The 21,368-nt window shown below is 36.7% G+C and overlaps 2 protein-coding genes across 2 annotated transcripts; both read right to left on the reverse strand.

Moving 5' to 3' along the window:
• Positions 1 to 13,661: 13,661 nt before the first annotated feature.
• LOC122064624 (histone H3.2-like) lies at positions 13,662 to 14,953 on the reverse strand. Its single transcript, XM_042628356.1, has 3 exons — positions 14,878 to 14,953; positions 14,148 to 14,285; positions 13,662 to 13,834 (listed from the first exon to the last, which is right to left on the reverse strand). The coding sequence occupies exons 1-3, from the start codon at positions 14,951 to 14,953 to the stop codon at positions 13,662 to 13,664; spliced, it is 387 nt and encodes a 128-aa protein (XP_042484290.1).
• LOC122090837 (RING-H2 finger protein ATL43) lies at positions 14,919 to 16,858 on the reverse strand. The gene is made up of 2 exons (XM_042660568.1): positions 16,794 to 16,858; positions 14,919 to 16,585 (listed from the first exon to the last, which is right to left on the reverse strand). The coding sequence occupies exon 2, from the start codon at positions 16,532 to 16,534 to the stop codon at positions 15,212 to 15,214; it is 1,323 nt and encodes a 440-aa protein (XP_042516502.1). The 5' UTR covers positions 16,535 to 16,585; positions 16,794 to 16,858; the 3' UTR covers positions 14,919 to 15,211.
• Between the last annotated feature and the right edge of the window lie 4,510 nt (positions 16,859 to 21,368).

Genomic DNA, 21,368 nt, shown 5'->3' on the forward strand with positions numbered 1-21,368 from the left:
AGACTTAAAGTATTTTTATTAAATAATTTATGAGGGTATTGATTACCCAACTAAAAAAATGATAGAGTCTATATGCCGTGGGGGATTCACATCCTTTATAGATGAATAAAAGGTATGGGAATTCTTACTTGACTTAGCTGACAAAACCTATGAGTGAGAATCAACCCAAGAGAGTGAAAGAACCATAAAAGGAAAATGATATTTTGTGGATGGGTTAATAACCAAGGAAGCCCACCTGGATAGCTTAATCAAAAGGATTGAGGCTATTGTTCCTAGAGAACCATCATCAGTCAATATGGTTATGATGTGCAACTGGTGCCAGTCCCCTGGACATATTATAGAAGAATGCCCCAACACCATTTCCAATGAAAGTGTTAATACCTTATATCAGAATAACCTATATAGTAACACTTACAATCTCGGATGGAGAAATCACCCAAATTTCTCCTAAAACCAGGGCAACTAAGCAGTGCCTCCCAATTTTCATAATCAAGGTCAATCTGGACCCCAAAGGCCTCCCTTTGCACAATAACCTTTTTCCCTAAGTATTTTTCCTAAGCCAAATATAGGACCTCAAGCTAGTTTCCCTAAGTCTCATCTCCTATCATCTTATGAGCAACCCCCTAGGTTTACCAACACTGGAGAGGCAAATAGAGTAAGTGATTTGGAAAAGAATATGACTTTCCTTATGACAAGCTATCAAAATCTTACAAAAGAACTCACCCAAGTTGTCTCAATTTTGCGTAAAAGGAAGAAAAGAACTTTGTCCATTCAATTAGAACCTAACCCTAGGCATCATCAGCCGGTTAGTTCACAAGCACCAACTAATGTACCACTGAATATAGTACAAAGGCAGACCCAATAAAGGCCCTCCAACCAATGTCATGGTGTTTATACCCTTAGGAGTGGCCGAGAGTACCAACAGAGTGTTCTTTCCTAATTGCTTGGTAAATAAAAAGAAAACTGTTTCTATGAAAAAAAATTTAAAAGTCTTCAAAAAAGTAGAAGTGAAAATTCCTCTTTTAGATGTCATATCCCAGATCCCCACCTATGCAAAGATCCTGAAAGATTTATGTACTCACAAATGTATCACTAGTATGCTCAAAAAGGCGTTCTTGGCAGGCAACATTAGTTCCATAATTACTCAGCCTATAGCTGCTAAGTATAAGGATCCAGGGAGCCCTACCATAGCTTGTGTCATAGGCAACACCTACATTAAGCATATCTTACTTGACATTGGCGCAAATGTGAATCTTTTGTCTTACCATGTATATAAGCAACTAGGATTGGGAGAATTGAAAGCCATTGAAACTATTCTTCAGTTGACAGATAAATCTATTAAGATTCCTAAAGGGATGGTTGAGGATGTCTTACTTGAATTTGGAGAATTTTTATTCCCTGTTGATTTCATTATTTTAGACACCCAACCAGTTGCCAACATTCGGAACCAGATCCCAATTATTCTTGGTAGACTGTTCCTTGCAACCAGTAATGCCATAATTAATTGTAGGAACGGTACCATGAAACTTTCTTTTAGCAATAGTTTTATGGCTTTTAATATCTTTAGGTTGGGTAAGCTACCAAATCCCCATGAGAAGGATGTTCATATGCTCCAAGAAATTTCAAATTCTATTGAGACATATTTTAATATTGATTTTGATTCTAAATTTCAAGAGTGTATAGAACAATTGGATGGTTTTGATGACAGAATTATGTCTGAGGTTTGAAGTCTCCAACCTTCTATAGAGCTCTTAGGGACCCCTTCCAATTCCATTCCCAAACCTTCTATAGTGGAGCCCCCTAAGTTAGATCTTAAGGAGTTGCCATCTGATTTGAAACATGTTTTCCTAGGGCCTAACCAGACTCTTCCAGTAATAATTTTTTTAAATTTGACTTCTAGCCAGGAAGAGGAATTACTTAAAGTTTTAAAAGACAATAAGAAAGCCCTAGGTTGGACCATGCCTGACATCAAAGGAATTAGCCCTTCTATTATTTAACATCATATTTACCTCATTGAGGGGTCCAAACCTTCAATGGAACCCCAGAGGAGAGCTAACCCAGTGATGAAGGAAGCCATTCAAAAAGAAATTCTAAAGTGGATCGATAATGATATCATTTATTACATTTTTGACAGGGGCAAGCATTTTTGTAATAGATCATTTGAGGCCCTCATGAAGAAATATGAGATCATTCATAAGTTGAAGCCCTTCATTGAGTTGTCATCTTCTACTCTGGAAGAGGTCATAGATCTCCATGAACCTCTTTACACTGATGATTAACTTTTAACCAGGTATGACCCCCTTGCATTGTCTCTGCTAAGGGTGTCAATTTCAAATCGAAATCAAATATTGAAACCAAAACCAAGCCGAATTAATTGGATTGAACCGAATCGAATTTATTCGATTCAAATTTGGTTTGAATATGTGAGTATGATATTCGGTTCGGCTCGATTTCAATTTAGGATGTCAGAACCGTTGGTTCGAACCAAAATCGAATTGAATTGCTCTTATCATTCAAGAGTATTTTTTGCAAGCTCTTTTTTTATGTGGTAAATTTTTTTTGTAATTTATCATCACATATTTACAAGCTAAGATAATTTTGGAGTTAGCAATGGCCATAAGGCCCATAACTTGAGCCCATTCTGGATTTTGGTCCAACACAATCATTGTTAAAAAGTGAAACCGTTTTCATAACCGAATTAAAATTGATGTATAAACCCAAATTAAAATTGCATATCATAACTGAAACTGAACCGAGCAGAATTGAATCGGTTTGAGTATCTAAATGTGGAATCGAGTCTATTCTCGATTCGATTATGGTTCACCTTGTCATCATTTGGAACCGAACCAAAATCAAACCGAATAACCGAAATCAAACCGATTGACACCCTTAGTCTCTGCTTTTAATTCTTTCCATGCATTGAGGACATTGCATGGCTTAAGTGCAGGGGAGGGAAATTAATGTCTTTTTCCTTTTGCTTTTTTCTCCTTTGTTTGTGTTTGTTTTTTCTTTTTGTTCTTGAGCTTGCTAAGGGTGAAGTCCTACTTTGGTTTTTAGCTGATCATATCATTTGTTTGCTTGATGCATGAAAGCAATAATTTTGATTATGGTACCCATCTTGAACACATAAAAATCCTATTGAGAAGAAAGAAACAAGCTTGTGTCTTGAGGTGGGACTGTCTTTTTAAAAATGAGAGACCGTTGTTTTATGGTGTTGGACCATATGTAAGTCTACGGGGTCCTTGTACTTTTGATTTGGAGTTGAGACCTTCTTTTTAGATTGGCATGAGTTGAAAAATACACAATTTTAAATGAAGCGTGGAAAGTGATATAAAATGAAAAGTAAGAATTGATTTCTTTAAAACTAGACAGGGCATTATGCCTCAGAAAGCGTGGTATCTTTATCGAACTTCTGAGGGAAGAAACTTCTGAAAGAACTCTAGCATCACTATCTATGTAGGCATATGCAAAAAAACAAAACTATATAGTAACTTGGGTGTCTAGTATTTGTTCCACCATATCATTCAAGCCAACAGTAGTGGAGTAGGATAGAGTTTATAGAGTTTATTATGAAAAAAATAAAAAGAAAAAAAAAACCACACACCAAGAAAGTACGTGTAAATGTCATCAATGCCTTGGTAACATGTTTGGTCAAAAACACTCCAACGTGAGTTCCAAATTAAAGAAATATGTTTGTGCCTAAAATCGATATGGGGTAATAAAAATTCAAGTGTGGGGGCCCCTAGATCAAGTGTAAGAGGAATTATCTTTGCTTCGGATTGGTATGACCCTTACCTTTAGCCAATGTTAAGATTTGTTTTTTAAACACTCACGAGACACAACTCGCCCACTAGGGGTTACCCAGGGGTTTAAAGGCTTGTTGCACATGCTAAGTGCAACCGTGATTCCTATGAAAGTGACTTAGGTTTTTTGTTTTTTTTTTTTGTTTTGCTCGAGGACTAGTAAAGTCTAAGTATGGGGGAATTCTGATGAGCACATTTATATATGAAATCTAGGGTATAAAAGCATACATTTTACATATTCAGAATGAAGCTACCTTGGGTTTTACTCTCTTTTTACAGGTTTTATATTTTAAAAGCCTTAAGGACTATCGGGTGTTGTATCTCTAATTTTACACGAAAAGATGTCTATTTCTTTTTACGATTACGAAGAGAACAAAATTCTGAGCAAGATGGATGTGTTGCATTAAAAGTATACATCCATTTGGTCACCTGTATAAGTGACTATTCGTTTCGGGATAGAAAAAAGAATAATAGATCAGAAATGAACAGAGATGTAGAACCAACCTGTTTGCAGTTGTTCCAGGTGCACAAGGAATATTTCAAATACCAATAAGGATCGATGGACCCCCCTTGAGTGACTAAAGATTTTTTTTGTAATAACTACCTAGCGTAATTGGTGAGTTGTGGTGTGCAAAAATCCCTTACTCACTAGGAGGTCTCAAGTTCGAACATCTTGGCTGCCATTTTTTTTTTTTTTGGGAAGATTTTCTCTCTCCTACTCATCACTTAAAGCAAGGAAGTGGGCCAAGGGAGAGCTTTGTGCTCAAGTTTGAAGAGAGAGAGAGAGAGAGAAAGAAGGAAATAAAAGAGAAAATTTTAAAAAGGGATAAAAAATAGGAAAGAAGAAAAAAGAAAAAATCATCTAAGCTTCTCTCTCTCCTACTTTCTTTCTTATTTTCTCTCTTCTTTCTCCTCCACGACACAAATTCGATCCAAAAGGGGCCGATAATTAGTCGTCCTTCTCATTCTCTTCCTTATTTTCTCTCTTTTCTCCTAATTTCCATCTCATCAATAAAAAATCTCAAAAAATCCCCTAAACTAGGAAACCAAAAACCGTTGTACTCCCTCCCATTCCCTATATAAGAGAGCCGACCAAGGGGAGGGAGGGAACACCTCTCTTTTAGGGTTTTCTCTCTTCCTCTCTTCTTCTAGTTTTTTAGTTGCACTCTCTTTTTCTCTTTAGTTCTTTATCTTAGTTTTTTATGCGAGTACTTTTGTGATTTTTTTTTATTAATGCAAGTCTTTTATTTTTATTAATGCAAGTATTTTATTTTATTTTTCAAGTTATTCAAAGGTGTAATAATTTTAATTTCTAGTTCTAGGCTTAGTTCTAGGTGACAAGAACAAGCTATGGAGCATCTCTTTCAAGTTCAGCTTTTCTCTTCATGATTTGTTTTTTCTAGGCCTAGAAATTTCAAATTTGATTTAGTTCAGATCTGGTTTTTAGGGATGATAGTATTTCAAATCAATCACATTATTTTAATTCAAGGATTGAAATATGGAAGTTCAGGTAAGTAGGCATCTACAGTAGTCTTCTCACCCCCTCTCATTTCCTCTTCTTTCTACCCATCATTCTTAAATTAGGTTTTAAACTTTCAGTTTTATATTATTGTTTTCCCTTTTACTTAAGGTCTTTGGCTAGATGCATGTATTGGCTTTGCTCCTCTCTAGCTATGGAACCATTCTTTTACTTTGATAATATATTGCATCCATTTCCTTAAAGTTAAGTAGAAAAGCCCTTGTAAATGTACTCTCTAGGTAAATAGGGAAGCTCATATTATTCATGGTGCATCCCTTGGGCTAAGTAAAGATACCTATTTTTGTGCCTCTTTCTAGTTTTTTTTCCTTTTTATTTTATTTATTTACATTTTTGCATTTTTTATTTCAGTACTTTTACTTTCAGTTATTTACTTTTTAATTGCATGATTTGAGTATTTAAATTCCTAGATGACGAATGGTTATGATAAGATGTGAATGGTTAGGTTGTTCAATTTTTATTGTAATTTCAATTCCAATTTCCCTAGATGTGTTGGTTATGACGCTTTTAGATGCATTTGTGTTAGGATGGTAGTTAGAAATATATCACCATAATCAATAGTTACACTTTTGCATTAGTAAAAGAAGTTAAAAATAAAGTGGTTGATGTCCTTGTGTTTGACCCATTAGCTACATTGATCCGTACACTTGTTGTTATTTTTAAAATTCAAACACTTATCATACATTAAATTGATGTAAAGACGACATTTTTAAATGAAGATTTAGAAGAAGAAATCTATATCAAACAACTTGAAGGATGTATCATTTCTAGATAAGAGTAAAAAGTCTGCAAACTTATGTGATCATTATATGGTTTAAAACAAGCACCTAAACAATGACATGAAAAAATTCATAATATTTTAATTTCAAATGATTTTCAGGTAAATAATTCTTATAGATGCGTTTATAGTAAGTTCCATAACAACAAAGGTATTTTATATAGTGAAATCTACTAAGACCTTCCTAATGTCCCATTTTGATACTAAAGATATGAGAGAGACTGATATAATTTTAGGAATCAAGATTATTAGAAGAGAAGGTGAAATAATTTTATCTCAAGCCCATTATGTGAAATACTTACTTAAAAAATATGGTTATTAGACAACAAAATCTGAAAACAACTTCAGTTGTTAGAAGTCATATATAAAGAAGGGTAATTTACAACGCCACACCCTGGAGAATGCCAGTATTATAGAAACACCACATCTCTTTCTCCAAATTAGATTCAGACCCCCTATCGTTAGTCACTGATAAATGAAAAGTTAAAGTGACCATTATACCCTATTCACTAAAACTCATGTTTTAACCCAAGTCCTCTCTCTCTCTCTCTCTCTCTCTCTCTCTCTCTCTCTCTCTCTCTCTCTCTCTCTCTCTCAAATCAAAAGATTTCACCATAAAAATATAAGTCCATTCTCCATTAAAAACAACTCTTTGACAACACAACCTGCTCCACTAATCCATTTTCAGGCCATGAACCTTCCAGGAAGGCAACAACCATGAAATTTCAACAAAATTAATTAAAACTTGCATTGGACACCCAATGGTAGCACATTGTCTAAACTTCAAAAGCAAAGATGAAATCCAGAGAAACTTCCAAACACGTTTTGCTCCTTCTAAGCAAGTGCTACCAAGGGAACTCTGAACTGGTCCTATCAATGTCTTCTCCTTTGTTTAGCAAACTTACTTCTTCTAACCTTCTTTTCAGGTTCCCGAATCAGCTAATCTTCCAATACCCACAAAGAATTTTACTGCTGTAATCACATAGACAAAGTTTGCTAAGCAAGTAAGAAATCACTTTTCCATAAGAAACCTTTAGCAATGTCAGGAAAGCTCCTAATAATGGATTCACCTTCTTCTGTAGGTCGATCTACCACCTTCCATCCAATCCATGAAGTTTCCCTAACTGCACACACACCGCAAGAAACTTGAAAATTGTCTCACACTAACACAGTAATAGTTGCAAGAGTATGTATGGCCAGAAATGCTATTTCCTGTAGAAATAGTATCATCACATTTTAATCATAACTGGGCTAGAGACCAGAAGCATTGGAGAGGCCGAGAAAGTAAGGGGTGTGGGTGGTGTGGAGGTGGAGGATCTTGTTGGGGATGACGAAGAGTACACCTGGAAGGCGGCAAATGTGGGCTGCCTGAGAGTATGTGAGCTGGGTGGAGAAGCCGGTGGCGACATGGCTATAGGTGTAGTTGATTTGGTGTGGGACTTATTACATGGGCATTTTATGTACTTCACATTTAGTAAGGGAGTTTTAGTATTTAAAATAAAATATAGTAACTGACATTAGTATATAAGGTATATTCCTTAACAGTGACTGACGGTAGGGCGTCTGAGTCTAATTTAGTGAAAGAGAGGAGGTGTTCCTATAATACTGGCATTCTCCAGCGTGTGGCACTGTAAATTACCTATAAAGAACTAAGGGAGAACCATTTTCATAGAAAACATATTCCCAAATTATTGGCTTTGTCTCTTATCTAATGAATTACACAAGACCTAATATAGCTCTTGTTGTTGAAAAATTAAGCCAACATACCGGGGAACCAGGAATGGAACTTTGGGATGCCTTAGAAAGGTTGTTAAGTTATTTAAAAGGTACTATGGATTATGGTTTAAATTTTTGTGTTAACCTTATTGTGCTTAAAGGATATTGTGATGCTAACTGGATATCTGATTCAAATGAAACATTGGCTACTAGCAGTTATGTGTTGATGCAATCTCTCTTATGGGATTGCCCAAATACAAGGATCGAGAAAGTACTTGACTTTGTAAATCAAACAAATTTCGGACAGAATAACCTTCGACCAATAATTTGGAGATAACTCTTTGTTCCAATATCGGTTTAGGGTGATTCAAATTGAGAATTAAAAACAAGAGGTGGGGCTACAACTTTAATGCTAGGTTCCTTCTTGGCCTTAGTTTAGTCGGTCAAATGAGCTTTACGGCCTTGAGCCTTGACTTGATGGACTTGGGTCTGCATCATGTGTTTACTTTAGATGGTAGGATGATTTCATGGAAACCGGTTAAATAAACTTGTGGTACAAGTTCCACCATGGAAGTTGAATTTATAACTTTGAAAAATGTTGGATCTGAAGCTGAATGACAAAGGATTATTGTAGTAGATATACCATTGTGGCCTAAGCCTGTGCCTTCTTTATATCTACATTGTGATAGTCAGGCAGCCATTGCAAAGGGTAAGTGCAAAATTTATAACGGTAAAAAAAAGGAACATATGCCTTAGACATAACTTGGTGAGGGAATAGTATATAATGGTACCATTGCTATCGACTTTGTAAAGTCAGAGAGGAATGTAGCAAACATGCTGGCAAAGCGTCAGTCCGCCAAGGTTATTCATGAGACATCTAAATGAATAGGTTCAAGACTCATGTCATAAGCCCAAGTGATGAACACCCATCCTATGCGATAGGAGATGCCTAGAGGTTCCAATGATAAAAACTAAATCACTAGATGACTTGATTAGTACTATCATGTTTCTATTTCGGATTAAATATGGAAGATAGTTTTCACTACATGAACAGGAGAATGAGTTGGAAAACTCTTAATTGGCCAAGGCTTATGTCAGATAGGGGTATGTTAACTGTGATACATACTATATGCTGACTGGATGTAGGGGTGAGGCCACCTCCGATGAGAATTTTTATGGGAAGATTCTCTAAACATTCATGAAATCAAGATGGGAATAAGGCCAAAATGTCCATTATATAAAAAGAGTGACTACATCGTCAGATGGTAGGATATGGATGATAAGTTAGTCGACTACACTAATGAGGAAAGGTTCAACAGTTGGTTACACCAATGATATATATATATATATATCACCATAGTTTTTCAAAATGGCCATAATTGCCATTATATATTGGTAGATGGTCATAATTTACAAAAGCTATCATTATGCATACACACATAATTTTACAGACTGTAATGAATATATATATTTTTTGTATTAAATATTGCATTAAATATTATATATATTTCCAAAACTACTTTTATTGTAATATATATATATATATATATATATTTGAAAAAAAAAATCTAAGAATAGATATTTTTATCGAAATATTGCATTAAATGTAATCTTTATTACATTAAGTTTGTAAGAATATAATATATATATATATATATAGAATAAATAAATAAATAAACCATATTAAAATGAAAATTGGGAACGCAATATAGATTTTCTTACACTTTGTATTTTAAAACTAATAAATACCTAGAATCGACAAGAATCACCTAAAACCAGTCTCAACGTTCTCTAAGCTAGTATAACTCAACCAAGGTCTTAATCACCTGAAATTTTGAAATTCTAAGTCTCAACCAACTAATTTTGAAAGGGAGATTTGAATTCAAATAAGGTGAATTAGAGTTCCATGGGAAAAGATTCCATTTCGAGGGCAATAATTGATTGACAAAAAATTTGTGATGAGAACCTGAAAATCTGAAAAATACATGGTCTGCAACCACCTAATTTTTAGAAGGGGGTCCAATGACATTGAAATAAGGTCAAGGTTGGCTTTTCACCCTATCCGCGGATGATGAGCCTTCTCCTTACCAACCTTTCCTCATTCGCTTCACTAAGCCATAGAATGAAAGATCTCACCCCATTAGCAACATGTAATCATTTTCAAGCCACAATAAGGTATCTCCTACTTCACAATAGGGAAGTGAGTTCTTCTAAATGGCATTCAGTATGTCGGTTGGGTAGGAGCACTTAGTTGATTGCCGCTTAGCGAATGACTCAACCTGTGCATCTGGTATTTACACACTCTACCTCAAGGTGTGAATCACTTAAGCTATTTATTCTCCCTACCTATAGAGGTATAAAACTTATGAGCCATACAATGATTTTATGAGAGAAGGTTATCCAGAAAGAAAATTCATGTTTCAAAAAACCAATTTGGATTTATGCCAGGTAGGTCCCTGACAGGAGCCATTTGCCTCCTACGGATGCTCATGGAAAAGTCTAGAGCCTACAATGGGGATCTCCATTTGGTCTTCATCAACCTAGAGAAAGCATATGAGAGAGTTCTGAGGGAGTTAATCTGGCAAGTTTTGAAGAAGAGAATGGTGTCTAGCAAATATTTGGATATAATTAAGGATATGTACTAGGGTATGGTGATTAGTGTGAAAACAGTGGGAGGTCAGGGTAGTGAGATCCAAATTACAATTGGGTTTCATCAAGGATCAACTTTAAGTCATTATTTGTTTATGCCCATTATGGTTGAGTTAACTAAGAACATTCAAGGGGAGGTTCCATGGTATATACCCTTTGCAGATGATATTGTTTCGATAGATGAAATAGTAGTAGGGATTAATGACAAGTTGGAATTATGGAGATCCACCTTAGAGCGTCGAGAGGCCTTAAGATAAGTCAAAAAAAGACGGAGCATATGGTATATAACTTTAGTCGCATAGGGACGACTAAAGAAGTGGTGAAACTCGAGGGGAGGGAGATACTACGGAGCGACAGTTTTAGATATTTGGGGTCAACTATAAACAAGGAAGGAGGATATAGAAGATAATATTTCTAACAGACCTAAGGTAGAATGGATGAAGTAGAAGGTGCATTGGAGTGTTGTGTGGTTGAAGGATTCCTCTAAAGCTTAAAGAAAATTTCTATAGAACTGTGATATGACTAGCTATGATGTATGGTGAAGAATGTTGGCAGTCAAGAAATGTAACATAGATAAATTAGGTATTGTAGAGATGATAATGTTGAGATAGGTATACGGCAAAACTATGAGAGATAAGGTAAGAAATGACTAAGTTAGAGTTAATTTAGAGGTTGTCCTGACTGAGATCAAGCTTCGAAAATGTTATTTAAGGTGGTATGTCCATGTTCAACGGAGGCTTTGAGTGTCCCGTTTAGGAGGTGATCAAATCTAGATGAAAGGAGCTAAAAGAGCTAGTGATAGACCTAAAATGACCTTAAATGAGGTTGTAAGGAAAGATATGCAAAAGCTATGTCTGGACTCTAGTATGACTGCTAATAGAGTGGCTTAGAAGACAAAAATTCATGTGGACAATCACTTGTAGGTGGGATGTTATTTTGTGTGTGTGTGTGTGTTATTTTGAATTCATGTAGTTAATCTCATTTAGTTGGGAAAAGAGTGGATTTTTGAAAATTTTGTTTCGAGGGGTTCTAGGGAAAATATTTTGTTTCGAGGACAATCATTGGTCGATAAGAAATTTTGAAAATACAAGGTCTCGACCACTTAATTTTTACTAGAGGATTGATGACATTGAAATCAAGTTAATCAGAGTTCCATTGTTTCTGAGATCATCGTCAACGGAAAGAAAATTGTGAGTGGATTCCTAGAAACAATTAAAGAATATTTATTATTAGTAATAATAGTATTATAATTTTAGTGGACATCACAGTATGATGGATGAAAAACAAGGTATACAATATTTCTATAGCGAAGGTTATACAAAAACCTCACTAAATAATATCAACTAGGAATAAATTTCTTATAACAACAATTTTATAATCTCACTTCACTCCCTCCCCCCCCGCCCCCCCATCCAGTAAGAATTATTTGGCTGGAGCTTAATGGAAATTATTTTGTGAACTATCAACAGTGGTTTAACACCGCCCCTGGTTCGTTCTTCAATGATGGAGAACTCTCAACTCTTATCTGTGCAATATTCAATGATAAATTACTCAATGTCATCGTGAGGTTAATACAACAGCAGATTTTCTTTCAAAGACAGCTGCGAAGTATGATGCATCAAGCCCGGTGATCACTTGGCACCCATTACTAAGAATGGAACTGGAAAAGGATGCAATGTTGTGGTCTTGCTACAGATTTATGTAGTAGTCTATTAGTTTCTTCAATAGGTTAGTTTCCATAGGGCTCTTTTCCTGTTGATGGCAATGCCGAAGGTAGGAATTTTGTTCTTAAAAATTTTCCTATACATCTCATGTTTTGAGTTCTATTCCTTTGTACACTATTTTTTCGATTTTTATTATATATCTTGGATCTTCCAGCGAAAAAAAAAATAACACCACCATGATTTTCAAAAAGCACCGTAACATATTTTACAATAAAATGAAATTCCACATCAATTGTATAAAATCGTTGCTACGTACTTGTATGTTGGATGGAACCCAAATTTACTATGCCAAAAGAAGTTACATTCTTATGATTTAGTATGTCCATCCTTCTTATAAAATGTTAATATTATTACTACTCCAACTGAGCAAGAAAAAAGAATAAAATATATAAGTATAAGAAAGAACCCTATCAACTTGGTATCGACAACTCTAATGCATGAAATCAATAAAAAGACATGTAGGAATATCTTCAATAGACGGGACAAGAGGAAATTAAGCATGTTCTTTTCTTGTCGTTTCAGTCTAGTATATACATGTGGGAGAAAGAACCACTCAATCTAACGTAGACAACAACAGGGCATAGGATCAACCAAAGGAGAGATGCGAGAGAACATCTTCAACAGATGAGACGAGGGGTAACATAGTCTTTTTGTCCAATAAGATTCTTTATCCAATGTTACTGAGACTGGTTCTGAATTCATCAAAATTAACCACATAATAATCCACATGGCACCTTCACCTTGCAACATGTGTAAGCCTACAGCTCGACTCATGTACCGAAAAAAAATCTCTGTATCTAATAGTCAGTCCAGAATCTTCAGACCAAGCCCACACGTGATAGAATTCAGATACCTCTTGGCCCTCACCAAACGGTTAGGTTGAGATCCAAAGACAAGACCCCTCAACTAGTCCCTGTCTCCCTGACCAAATAAATAAAGTAATTGAAATACCCTCCACCCGAAGGGCTACCTAATGAAAATGGAACATACCCTTCACCCCTGAAGGCCTACCTAATCAAAGTGGGACCCATCTGGAAATGCTTTCTCTGCTCCTATTGTATCGTAACTCACAAATGTCCAGAGTCCAGACAAGATCAATGCTGCTGTGTGCTCAGAGCTGAGACAGCACAGAAATCAGAATCAGAAATTCTTCTTCTTTTACTTCTGTCTTACAGTTGGCTACTGCCGCTCCGAGTTTATGACTTACCCCAACTCAGTTACCAAAACACAATTATAGGGAATTACACTCTCCTTCCCGTATGTTTTAAGTATTACACTTAGACCTCCTACAAAGTTTGAAATCACAATCACACCTTATACTGTTAACTCTGTTAGAAGTTAATGTTAAATGTCCTTTTTACCCTCATCCTTCTCTTCTTTCTCATTTGGGTAGAATTTCAGAGGTACTGGACTAAAGGGGGTGTTCTTCACAGCTTTCCTGTCAACAGTGACTGTCAGAAAATCAAGCGCTGGTGTTGGTTGCCACAACATTCAGATACACATCTAAGCACGCTCACCCCTAATCGACGAGCAAGTTGGATATCTTTGGGCATAATTGTAACCCTCTTCGCATGAATTGCACAGAGGTTTGTCTCTTCAAAGAGTCCAACTAGATAAGCCTCTACCACTTCTTGGAATGTTGAAATAGCGGAACTCTGGAAACATTCTCGATGGTACCTTCTCCAGTCCTCTGACTCAAGCGAATTTATTTGGAAAGGGACAACCCATTCTTATTTGTTTTCTTTTCTGGTTGGGTGGGTGGATTCTCCAGAGATAGAGAGAGTGCTCTCTAGTGGGCTCGTTAATCAGCTAAAGAGGTACCTGCAATTTGTGATCTTTGTTTTCTTTCTTTTATTCTTGTTGGAATCTTTATTTATTTATAGGTCGGTCTTGAAATCCTGGTGATCTCTTGCGAACCAAACTCTGAAATGGTAGCTTACAGATAAGAAGTTTAGTACTCTTTTGATACTTCTTGATCTCCCTCAAAGCCACCATTCCTGGCCTGAATCGATGGGGTTTCTTCACGAGCTCTGCTGTAACAGCAACAACAGCAGTAGCGACAGGTTTGGTCAATTTTCCTGATTCGAGTTTGTTTGTACCTCACAACCTTATCCTGAACTCCGATTTCGAGCCACCGTCGATGTCGGATAGCCTCGAGCAGGCAGGGGAGAGTAATCAATCTTTAAGATTCCAACAATGGCGACGCAAATGCGATTTTAGAGATGAGAGTAATCGATCGCCAAAACCCTAACTCTCTCCAATTTCAGATTTCAAAACCTCAAGTCACAGGTTCAAAGACCCTAACACTCTCAATCGGTTAATGGTTTCTCAAGGAAGAAGGTGGGAATAAGGGTCGATCTTCAAGACTTCTACAATGGCGATCCCTTACTCTCTCTGATTTCAAATTTCAAAACCATCAATCGCAAGTTCAAAAACCCTAACTCTCCTAATCGGTTAATGGTTTCTCAAGGAAGAAGATAAGAATAAGGGTTGAGGGCAAATAGGTCATCTCCATTGGATCAAGGGTATTTTGGGCTTTAATGCAATTTAATAACACAAGATTCCTCACTTAACGGTTTTTCACTCACGATCAAGGTACGGTTGATAGAATCTAAAATATATCGGGGGAGAGTATAATTTCAAACTTCTTAGGAGAGGGTTCTGTAATACTTGAAACATATAGGGGAGGGGAGTGTAATTTCCTCACACAATTACAAAAAACGATTCCGTAATCCATATTCCCCATGGTACTCGTAGAGGTACCACTACTGCCAAAGAGCACTTTGCTGGCCGTATGTAAAAACAAACAAATCCCAGGGACAATTTTGTCTTTTAACTAAGATTTTCCTACCTGTAACTGAATTCACTAGTCACAAAATGTTAAAAAAAAAAAATAAACCAAGGGTAGTTTTGTCTTTTCACTAGCTGTCTAAAATTCTATTTCCCTACACGAAACAAAAACTCAAAAATCAAATTACTCCCTAGCCCCTAGACCTAAGCGTTGCTACCTGTTGGGCTGACCCGTCCGTCTCTGTTGGGAAGCCCAAGCCCACCATCTCTTTATAACCCTGGCTTCTCTCTCCCTTTCATGACCACTACTCGTCCTGTTCGGAAACCTACTCAAGCCCGTGATTTCCGACACGCTTCTAGCATTTATTACGCTCCTGCCACTACCATCAATGTCCTTCTCATCTTTCCTCTGCTGCTGTTGATACTTCGTCGAAATCGACGGCCGAGCGCTCATCGACGACGAGTGCCGTCCACTCTCAGTGATAATCATTTCCGACCGTAGAAACAGCAGATCCGCCGGCTGTAAATCACTCCACCGCTGCTGGAGCCCACTGTCGGATACAATGATCCGGTGCTCCAACCGACGTTCCAACTCGTCGTCCGATAGCAAGAGCCCGTCTTTGCGGCTCCCACGGTCAAAGCATCCAATGGTCACAGATTCTTTTTTCCTCCTCAAGCTTGCGATATCCAGAGACCTTCTCGATACAGTCGCCGCATGCGGTGGTGCCACAACCGAGTCGCCGCCATCGGATCGGTGCACGACGATTTCCAAGAACCGACTCGTTTTTTCTCCGGCAGACGAGTGACGACCGGAAACCCTTCGAGGTTCTAACCCGGCCAAGCTTGGTCTGACACTGACTTCATTTGCTTCTCTCTCCTCTATTGATTCCTGCTGTCGTCTCTGCTCATCGTTCTCGTCTCCAAGTCTCGACTCGTCCACCAGAAGCACATCTTCCGGATCGACTCGGTAGCGACAGAGAGGGCAAGTTGAATGAGCATCTAGCCAGGTATCAACACATTCCAAGTGAAACGCGTGCTTACATTTAGGTAACAATCTCAGAACATCCATGGGTTCAAATCTGTTCAAGCAAACAGCGCATTCAAGCCCTTCCTTTTGGCCCCTAAGTGAACTGAATCGGAAAATCGGTAGCGATTCAATGACCGAACGATCGATCCCTGAGTTCTTCCTCGCCGAAGCCATCCCTCTTGGGTCGTGATTACCTGGGTACCCTCCAGCTCCATTGTTTCTCTTGCAGTGCTTCGCGTACAGAAGAAGAAGAAATGTAATAGAGAAAAGGGTCGTTAAGACTCCAACAATCACAGCGATGCTTGGCTTGAAAGGGGCGAAATTGGGTTTCTGGTCAGGACGTGGAAGTGGAGGAGGTGGAGATGGATCAGCATTGTTTGGGGGAAGGGATTTGGGTTTTGTTCCAGCATCAGCCATTAGTGCTCTGAAGCAAAAGGTGAAGAAGATGAAGAGGAGGAGAGAGTCCCAGAAGCCCATAGACCTGAAAAGCCCTGAAGAAGCTCCCCCCATCTCTGGTTCTGGAAAAACGGGTTTCTGAACCAGACTAAGAGTTCCGGGAAGCTTAATACAGTGGAGGAATCGATGGGTTGGAGTTGGGTTTTCAGGAAAAATACAAAACAGAGAAGACAAAGGCATGTAACTGATTAGTATTTATTTTTGTGAAAATAATGAGAGAGAGAAACAGAGATTTAGATGTCTACTCTGTGTGTGTGTGTGTGTGTGTGTGAGTGAGAGAGAGAGAGAGAGAGAGAGAGAGAGGCATCTCTACCAAGTTTCGAAAACAAGCTTTTGGTGTCCGAAGCTCCCGTCGAGCTTCACCGCCGTCACCGCCCGTACCGAAAAACCTGAGATAAAGCGGATAAGAACAAAAAATGATGTATGTATCAATGTATGTATGTATGTATGTGTGCTTTTTTACCAAATTAACCTTGTATATTTATTATGTTCATTTCAAATTCTGAGTCCTGACTCGGGGCTATTTGGGGAAAATAGTGTAAACAACCATAAGGTTTACAATTCACATAGGTTGGTTTAACTTTGTAAAGTTCAAATGGTTGGTAAGCCTTAAAAGCTGGTAAGTTGCAATGTGTTAGACAATAGTGGAAGATATGGTTAGATCCATTTTAAGAAAGGATGCCATGTCCATGGTTCAAGTTTCATTAAGGATATGATCCATAATTTATTAAAAAAAATGATAAAATAATTTATCAAATTAAGAAAATGTTAATAATTTATAATATATGTTAATGGAAATTTATGGCATATTTTAGTTTTTCACATGTTTTAAAATTGAAAGAAAGTTTTTTCTATCCCAGAATATGGCCCTATGTCAATGCCCTAGTCAATGAGACTGTATATCGATTAGGAAGGGCACAATGGTTATTTTGTACCCTCAATTTTTGAGTATAGAGATGTGCTCTTGGACTGAAAAAACACTTGTCTCTTTTAAAATTTAATATATTTTTTAATACATATGACAATGGGACTGACAAATGATCCACTCAAAGTAAGACCTAACTTAAAAAATGTAGCCTGATTGGTCATGTAATGGCACTAAATTATTCCCCAAGGTTGTTTGTTAACATTAAGGGTAACTTTTACCAGAAAAGAAAAATTAAGGGTAACCATGATTGGGGTTTACTTAAAACACTTGAAACTTGAAGTTTGTAATTTTGTATTGCCTTATTAAACTTGGATATTTTGCTATTTTTGGTAATATTTCTATTTCAAAAATGACATGTCATGTCAAGAACAAATCTTTTTGTTTTTGTGTTAGAGAACAGTTTTTTATCGAAAACATGATGTTTGATAAACTGGTTTTAAAAACAGTTTCAGAAATAAGCAATAAGAAAATAAATGAGAGAGAGAGAGAGAACCGACCACAACAGCTTTAGTTCCATCTAATGTCCTATGCTTTATGAAGAGACCACCTTCAAATTTTAAGTGCTTCTTTATCAGAGAGATTCAAGTCGAAGAAAATGAGAGATGATGAATATATTTTCTCGAGGTTATAAAGACCACTTTACTTTGAAACCACCAATTTATTTCAAATGGAACATTTCTTGGATAACGAAACATGGTTAACTATGTTCCAAGATTTCTATTTTTTTTCTATCCAGTTCATTTCACTAAAATGAAAAAATGAACCGCCTACATCAAGTGGGAGATTCTAATTTTATGTTTTCGTAAAATAAAAAAGTCAGAACAATAGATGACTACCAAACACAGCGTCAGTCACTGAGGAGAAAAGTTTATTTTTCATCAAGATGTCCCTATATAAGAACATGGCCAAACAATCCTAACCTCTACTTCATTTGGAAGAAATCAATTAGAAGGATATGATTCAATGTCCATGTTTTAGCATTTTTAAATCTTTTAATTGAATTTTAAACATTCATTTTAGCATGTAAAACCACGGGAATCACTAAGTTGCATTAGATTAGCAATTATGATAATTAAAATCATTTGTTTGAGCTTCGCCAAGTGATAAAAATATTTACCATTTGAATAGAAACTTCAAATGATCATACATCACACTGGAGCCCGAATCTTCTCCATCCGGGTGTACCCTCTAAACCCATTTTACACCATCCATGGAGCGTAAGGACTACCTTTAAGATGTGGGGAGATGGTGTGAGATAGGATTGTAGGGTACAGCCAGATGGAGAGGATCCAAATTGGATAGGACCATCATGTTTATTATGATTAAACAAGCCAAATGAATAGTCATTATCAAATTGAAAGGCTAAAAATCTAAAATTATGTTCAAATATATCTTTTTTATTAGAGTCTTTTAGATGTTTTTGACTGTCTTATCTTGGATACGCGCTATCATGCTTGCCATGATCAAAATAAAAGGTTTTCAAAGCCTAAAATATGATAGTTGAACTCTATCATTCCAATTGGAATCTTTATATACTTAAATGCACTTAAGTGCTAAAGAGAGTGACTATGACACAAATTAAATGTTTAAATAGGTTAAAACAAGATTGTTAAATTATATCTTTCCAATTGAAATCTTTCAATATTTTTTTTTAATCATATGACGTTAGGTCAAACCATACAATCATGTGAATCATCATATAAAATGCTAGATGAACGACCGTGATCTAAATTGAAAAAAATATATACATATCAAGACATAATTAATGATTGAATTGTATCATATTAATTGGAGAAAGAAGATCCATGTAGCCAATATTTAGAACAAAGCCGAGTTGAGTTATTATGTTGAGAATTGGTATATTCACATCCAAAGTAGTCTAGCCCCTGGTTTAGTATCGATAAAAGGAGTACAAGGGAAATACTTCCCTTTCAACAGTTGGGATGAGATACCAATATTATTTCGCTGAGAAGTACTCTTAAAGCTTTCAAAATCCCAAACCGCCCCCACCACCTTCGATAGAACAGTCCTTGATTTTCATACCAAATAAAAGTATTTTGAATTTGTGATCAAATATGGTTTGCATCAAATGAAGGATGTCTTTATAGATCCGCCAAAAAAGGATCTATTTTGTTCTAATAAAAAGAATTCAAGAATTATCATCCTTGATTGCAATCTCGACTGACTCTGGAAAAGAATTGTACTCTCTAAAATATGAATTTGAGCAACTACTAACAGAAAAATTAGTCTTCGAATCTAAATTTTTATAGAATTTTGGATTCTTCTTCTTTGTAGATTGTGGCACCATAATACACTTTGGACGACCCTTGGAAACCTAAAGCATGTCTAGGTTCAGTTTTTTGGCTCCCAAGTAAGCCTAATGCATGATAGACCATATTTTTTTATTGGCCAAGGTTTGCATCCTTCTTTGGAGCTTTAATCTCCATCGGCCCAATCCTCACTCAAAATGGACGGTAGTGTGGTGGTATTGAACCCTCCAATTCGTCAGGAGGGATGGGAAGACTAATAGGTCATTAAATTGACCCTTTGCCCAAATCGGGTGATAGTGTTTAGAGAGACAAATCAAGCACTCCTAACGATGAATGCTTGAATTTTGACGCTGAAATTTGACATATGATAAATCTAGATCATCCCTAGATACCTAGTGGAAGATATACTAAATAACTCTTCAATATGGCAAAATAATACATGCACATCTACCGATTCTCTTGGTTAATTTTCATCCACCAAATGTTTCTTACTCTTTTCTAGTAAAGAAATAGCTAAACTTCCAAATAGACATGAACGGGTGATGTGGAAAAATTAATATCGGAAATTTGAAGGATGATTGGAAAACATACAAATTATATATTCAAATTCAATCAAATATCCTCAATGCGTCCTTGCATATTTCAACCATCTCTGTTGTAGTATTAGACTTTCAATGATTTATTTTTCCTATTTTGCAATCACCATTTTTTATGAAACAGAAGAGAGCAAGGGACCTTAACGGTTTACCATGCACAAAAATTAGTCACAGTAGAAGCTGCCAATGGGAAAATATTTGAGTAATGAAAAGTGTCTAAGGAAACCCCTCTTGCTAGACATATATAGTTAAGGGGAAAGGAAGCACACAATGTAATTGTGTAGATTCTAAGCACCTCCTCTCACAAACCACACCACCGATGGATCCCACCACTCTCTCTCCTAAATAAATGCACCATTATTGGATGATTCATCACCCTTCCTCCCATTGGAGCAAAATTATACTCTGATGTTGTATGGAATACTCTCCCATACCTAATTATAACGCTTTCGAAAGAAATACATTCTATATGGGAAGAAAAATGCTAACTAGTTACCCTTGCACAACACAGGGTCAATGAGAAGGCACACATTGGGCATCAATAGGGGGTGAGTTTTTTGTACTTCACAAAGATGGGGTTATCATTTTGTCCCTCTTTATGCCTCGGCGCAAGAGCCACGTGACTAGGTAGTATTATTTTTCCCATTCTATATAAGAGGAAAATGTCCAATCCATTTGGCATTTTGTATTTTTTGAATTTTCCTATATACCCCTTTTCGTTGGCCCTCAAATGACCAATCTCACTAGGTAATTGTTTGTAATAGGGAGGGGAAAGTGAAGGCTGACTTCAATCTGATAAATTTCAGTGTCTACTTCAATTACCCTCCAATGTATAATATGTATTCCTATATGTGTGTCCACAATATAGGGGTGAAACAAGGCATGAATGCAACCGTAGGTCCTCTTAGCTCAGCCAAGTCAACCCAATCCCAACCGTGAGTCCTTTTAGCTTAGCAAGTCAAACCAGGCCCAACCTTTATTGACCTTAATTAGGCTGGTTGGACCTAACTAATTTTTATTTTTTGGCACGGCCAGGTTGCCCCTTTTATTTATTTATTTATTTATTATTGTATCCTCATATGCCCCCCTCACAA

Source organism: Macadamia integrifolia, chromosome 2 (assembly GCF_013358625.1).
Source record: "Macadamia integrifolia cultivar HAES 741 chromosome 2, SCU_Mint_v3, whole genome shotgun sequence".
NCBI classification, from domain to species: Eukaryota; Viridiplantae; Streptophyta; class Magnoliopsida; order Proteales; family Proteaceae; genus Macadamia; species Macadamia integrifolia.